Source organism: Enhydra lutris, unplaced genomic scaffold (genome assembly GCF_002288905.1).
Source record: "Enhydra lutris kenyoni isolate GAN:26980312 unplaced genomic scaffold, ASM228890v2 scaffoldscaffold13, whole genome shotgun sequence".
In the NCBI taxonomy this organism is placed as follows: Eukaryota; Metazoa; Chordata; class Mammalia; order Carnivora; family Mustelidae; genus Enhydra; species Enhydra lutris.
The window spans coordinates 54,126,659-54,132,293 of NW_019154097.1; the positions used below are offsets into that span (position 1 = coordinate 54,126,659).

Sequence of the window (5,635 nt, forward strand, 5' to 3'; positions counted from 1 at the left end):
AGCAGGGCCCTCCTGTGCCCGCAGGGTGCACCCGGGGGCAAGGAGGAGTGGCCACTGGGAGAGGAGGCTGCCGCCACACCCACCTTCATCAGAACTGTTTAGATGGGTGCTGAAGCTGCTTCGGAAGGCCAGTAAGTTCCCAGCGCCCCCGCCCCGCACTCGGGAGTCACCATACACGTGATGTCTTGACCCCAGAGTATCTTTAGCCCCACGTGGGACTCACGGGGACCGGGGACGGATACAGAGCTCGAAGGCAATACAGTCCACTTTGTATGTTTATTAACAAAAACCAGGCCCCTAGGGAGCCATGGTGTGTCGATACCCAGTTCCGCTCGCATAACGTGTGCCACCGCCCCTGGGGACTGTCCCAAACTGCTCCCCACCCCTCCAGCCTCCTCAGTGCCAGAAGGAACCTCTGTTCCTCCAAGTTTTATTCTCACAATGTTCCCCCCAGCAGCTGGCTTTCAAACCACTGTCCCTTTGCAGCCCAGAGGCAGAGCAGACAGGCAGCCACCCCCATGGCCCAGGCTCCGCCCCGAGTGCTCCCTGCCCACATCCTAGCTTCTCCGCTACCATCCGGAGACCCACCTTTTGCAGAAGACGGAAGGAAACTGGAAAACAGGTAACGTGGCCGAGGCAGCAGGAGGGCCAGTCCGAGCCATGCTCACGGATAGGTCAGGTTCCCAGTCACCCCAGCTCTGCCTGGCAGTGCCACCACCATCCTTAAAGGGAGGGGTCCCAGGGCCCCTCCCTGTGAACCTGGGTGACAGCTGTGCTGGGATACAGGGGCAGCGGCATTTTGGGGTGCTCCTGGAGGTGCTGGGCCCGTGGCCTGAGCCCCAGGAGCCAGCCCTCCGTGCAGCTGACCTTCCTTCCTACAGACTCTGCCCCCAATGCAAATGCCTTAGCTCTAAGCACGGGTTGGGGCTTTAAGGCACGAACGAAGGTTGGGGGCTGTGTTCGTGGCGACGACTCCCAAGGCACAAGCCTTCCTCTGCTGGCTTCTCCCCATTTCCCTCCCTGACCTCAAGCCCACACCTGCACCCAGTGCTTTGCGGGCCTGGGACCCTGTGCTCCTACCTGGAGTCAGCAGACAGGAAGCTTCAGGCCTGCTTACTGGGGGAGGAGATCCTCGATCTGGGTTGTATTTTGCAGTTTTTCTTAGGGAAGCCCCCAGACTGTAAAGCTAGCCCCAGAGTGTAAGAGCACCCCTGTCTGGTCTCTTTCCAGGAGGGAGACGCTGCTGTAGGCGCACTGCTGGGGGCCGGGAACCTTCCCTCCGCCGCTGCACAGACACACAGAACTAGGACGGAGCTGGCAGACGCCCGTGCACGCCCAAGCTTCAGCTCAGGAAACGTGTGACAGAAGCAAAAGGACACAGACACCCCAGATAAGCTGGCCGCCTCGGCCCAGCCTGCGTGAAAAGGAGTCCAAGGAGTCCGTGATGACCCCGTAAATGCCCGGACCTGAGACCCCAGCGGCGCCCCTTGTCCGCAGCCCACACTGCTCTCACCACTGCAGGGGACGGCAGGTGACCAGGTCGGGGACATGGAGGGCCTCGGTCACCGCGACCCTGCCCGGCAGCCTCTGCAGGCACCGCGTGCAGCCTGAGGCTCAGAATGCTGGGCCAGCCCTGCCCGCATGGGGTCGGCCACACCGTAAGCCCCTCACTTCCCCCGGGCATACAGCCTGGCTTCTGCCCTGGGCAGCCTCTGCTCCAGTGGGGCGGGCGAGGGAGGCCCAGAGCCCCCAGTGCCGTCTAGGCTGGGCCTGAAGACTCTCTGCTGGGACCCTGGGGACAGGATCCAGGACTGCCGCTGATCCTGGGGGTGCACGGCGACAGACGGATGGGCTTCCGGGTTAATTCTCCTCCGCGCTCCAGCGACAGGGGGACGACCCCGCCCTGGCCAGTCTGCGCGTGCTCAGCTTCCTCCGCAGGGAGGAGAGCGTGCCCCCCAGGACCCTGCGCAGCCCAGGGCCATCGCGGCTGCAGGGCAGGCCGGGCCGGGGTGCGGGGAGCTGCCCCGTGAACATCCCCCACCCGGCCAAGGCATCCACAGCCCCGTCCACCTGTGCCAGCTCCTCCTCTGTCACCTCCCGCTCCAGGGCCTGGATGCACAGCGCCAGCCACTGCCCGTGCTCCTCGATGGCCTCGCACGGGGGTCCGAGCTGCGGCGGGCTCTCAGGGATGGCCAGCGAGCCCAGCCCCTCCTCGTGCTCCAGCTCCGGCCCCACGGAGAAGCTGTGGCTCCCCGCGTCAGGGGTTAGGGGCTCCGACAGGCTGCTGCCCGGCTCCGACGCACTCCCGCAGCTCAGACCCGAGTCTGTGCTGCCCGGCAGGGTGTCCGCCGCGGACGCCGCCCCCGCATCCTGGCTGGGCCGAGTCCGCGTCCCCGCTTGAGTCCAGGAGTAAAGTCTCTGGGAGGGAGAGACAGAGGCTGGGCTGTGTGAGTGTTGCCCTAAGACCCAGCCCCTTTGTGGGGGACCACCCTGCCCCCACCAGCCCGGGCCCCCCAGGGCCCCCCACACAAACACTCAGAAGCGGCGCATGCCCAAAGTTCAATTTAACCCACACTGTATTAAGAGCAATAAATACTCAGAACTTCTCCTGCACATGGTCTTACTTTTCTGATCTTTGCTCTCACTTCTGTCTGGTGTCTGCATGGTGGACACGCCTGTAACCACGTGCTAGACACCCCTTCCCAGCGCTGCTCCCAGTGTCATCCACACCCCTCCGCAGCTTGGTCGGTGTTTCCAGCACCCCACTGACCGGAACAAGGGGACAGCAAGGACTGTTCCCCGCCCAGCCCTCCGTCAGCACTCGGTCACTGCCAGAGTGTCCAGGGACCGACCCGGGTTCGAGGGCCCGACCCGGGTTCCAGGGCCCCCGTCCTCCTCCTCCTCTGAGCCCCTCCAGTCACATGGGTGAGGCTCCAGAACAGGCTCCCTTCCTGGGCAGGGGTGTGTGCAGAAGGTGGGAGCGCTGGGTCAGGGGAACACAGGCCCGAGGAGGGACACAAGTAAAGACACCCCTGCTTTTCATCAGCCAGAGCCAGCCACCTTCCCTACACGTGCCCTGCAGCGTGTGCCCACGCCCCTTAAGTCCTCAGTGGGGCTGTGTTGGGGGGCCCTTCCACCTGGGCTGGATAGCCCATTTCCCAGTCACCCAGAAAAGATCTGCATCGGGAGGCAGCTCTGGAACTTGGGAACACCCAGCCTGCTAGGTCAGCAGTCGTCAAAGTGGGGTCCCCGCTCAGCAGCCCTCCTAGGAGCCTGAGAGATGCAGGCCGTCCCGTCCAGAGGGGCCAGGTCAGAGACTCCCTCCTGCCCGAGAACCTATCCAAAATGGAGTCTGGCATCCCCCACCTTCACCAGAAAACCACCACTTATGGCCTCCCCCAGGACAGCGGTGAGCCCCTCTCCCTGGGCTCGCCTGGGACCCTGCTGTGGGCAGTGCCTTGAGGCGACAGCAGAGGGCAGCATTGACCCGAGAGCTTGGCCCGGCCACCTCCCCAGCGCCTGCAATGGCTTCCTCCTCCCAGGGGCTGGCCTGGCAGGCTGGGGGGAAGCTGGGGGGCTGCGGCTTGGGCCCTGTGCGATGCCGGAGGGGCCCTGAGCAGATGCAGGAAGTGTTAGGATAGGCCCAGCACCTGACCAGCGCTCAGAGAGCGTGGCCTGAGAAAGAAGAACCATCTGCCCCTCTTCCCTCCCACAGAGCAGCAACCTGATGGCCACAGCCCCCATCACTGGGTGCAGACCTTAGGCCAGGCGCCCGGCGAGGGCCGTGAACACTGCCCAGCACCAGCAGGAGGCCAGGAGGTTGGCACAGGGGTCTGTTCACTCGCCCACAGGGCCCAACTCTCGGCCCGCTGCCCCCCGAACCCCATGCACGAGGCCTGCTAGGGCGCTCAGATGCCCCCTCTCCCTGCCAGCGCGCCGGCGGCTCACCTTGTACCTGTCGACGAGCTTGAAGCCGAGGACGTGCTGCAGCTTCCGCAGACAGATGGGACAGAGGTCCAGGGGCCGCCGCAGGGCCTCGTCCAGGCTGAGCGCCCCCTGCATGAGGCAGTGCAGCCAGCGGCAGTTCCCCAGCCCCAGGAGATGGCAGAGCTCGTGACACGTGACCTGAGGGAGACCACATAGCGTCATTGCCCTTGCCGCCGTGATCCCGGCCACCAGCCAAGCCCCCAGGGCTGGGGTCCGCGCCCGCAGGAGCCCCCATGGCCAGGAAGCAGGCCCTGTGCCCTCGCCCCTGCTCCCGACGGCACAGGGCACAGATGGACAGCTCTGGAGCACCCAGGGCCCGCCCAGCACGGGAGCTGGGGCAGCAAACAGGTTCACACCCCAACTCCGCCTACTCCCAGCTGCGTGAGCTCAGGCAAAGGTATGGGCGGCTCCAAGCCCTGTTGTCTGTGCTCTGGACAGCCTGGCCTTCGGCATGGGGCTGTCTGGAGCGCTCAGGCCCTTCTGGCTGATTGCCCATCCTCAGCAGCGGCCCGGAACTCACCAGAGCCCCCAGGCCTTCCATCCTCTTGCTGCCCCATCTCCTTCCCCCCTGCCCCATGCACTGACCCCACGCCCTGGCCTCCCTGCCCACCTTGCAGCACTGGACCATCCCCAGGGCACTGAAGCACACAGTTGGGCCTCCGTCCTGCCCGGGAGTCACAGGGTCGTCTGTGGCCACCTCCACCAAGGCTGGATCAGAGGCGCGGGGTCCCGATGGCAAGAGATCCCCCGAGAACCGGGCAAAGCTGCAGACGCCTACCTCTGGGGAGAAACAGAGACACAAGGCGGCATCTCACGGGGAGCCTGGGAGCAAAGCCACCCCGTCCTCGGGATGCATGGGTCCTGGAGGCCCGGCCCTGCCAGCGCGCCTCCACAAAGGCCACTGCGAGGTCCCTGCCCAAGAGGAGGCAGGACTTGGGGGTGTGCATCCTGGAGCAGTTTCCGGGTAGGGTGTCATCTTCCCCAGGAGAGTTGGGGCTCCCATGCACTGGCTGCCCCATTTTGCACCCCAGGGTGCGCCCACCCACCCCCGCAGCACGGCTGGGGCAGGGGCTGCCGGGGCGCGCTGGCTCACCGTGGCCTGGAAGGAACTTGCCGAAAGTGAAGCTCCAGGCCTCGCAAGGGTACAGGTCGGACAGCGTGAGGCCCAGCACGCACAGCGCGTCCCCCGGCTTGCTGTTCTTCAGGAAAGACAGGATGCCGTCTGCGAGGGGAGAGGGCCCGAGGGGCGGTGAGGGGGCGGCCGGGCCCCCGTCTCCCCAGCCCAGGATCCGGGCTGTTCTCTTCCTCTGCCTGTGGCCAGCCCCTCCCTAAGTCAGGTGCAAGCTGCCCACATTCCACAAGAAGCTCGTGGTCCGAGGTGGGGAAGTCCCAGCAACCACACTGCACGACGCAAAGCAGGAGCCACAAGGCCTGGGCCCCAGGGTCCGGCAGCCGGGGTCATGTGAGCAGGCCCTCAGGGTCTCCGTTTCCAAAACTCAGAAGAGCTGGCTTGGACGGGGTAGTTGAGAGGCCCAGATACATCCCAGTGGGGGCACGAGGAAGGCCACTTGACCAATGGGACCAGTGTTCAGGGGACAGTGCCCTGGCAGCCACCGGATACGGCAGGAGCCCCAGAGACCCATGTATC

At 65.3% G+C, this 5,635-nt stretch overlaps 1 protein-coding gene across 1 annotated transcript in view; it reads right to left on the minus strand.

Annotated features, from left to right (window-relative positions):
• Positions 1-1,180: 1,180 nt before the first annotated feature.
• The window catches only part of LOC111145512 (archaelysin family metallopeptidase 1), a 16,893-nt gene continuing 12,438 nt past the window's right edge, over positions 1,181-5,635 (minus strand). Inside the window, exons 2-5 of the mRNA XM_022500403.1 lie at positions 5,081-5,209; positions 4,598-4,767; positions 3,949-4,125; positions 1,181-2,418 (exon numbers count right to left, since the gene is read on the minus strand). Of these exons, the coding sequence (XP_022356111.1) occupies positions 1,861-2,418; positions 3,949-4,125; positions 4,598-4,767; positions 5,081-5,209 (1,034 nt within the window). The 3' untranslated portion in view covers positions 1,181-1,860. The remainder of the gene's footprint in view (positions 2,419-3,948; positions 4,126-4,597; positions 4,768-5,080; positions 5,210-5,635) is intronic.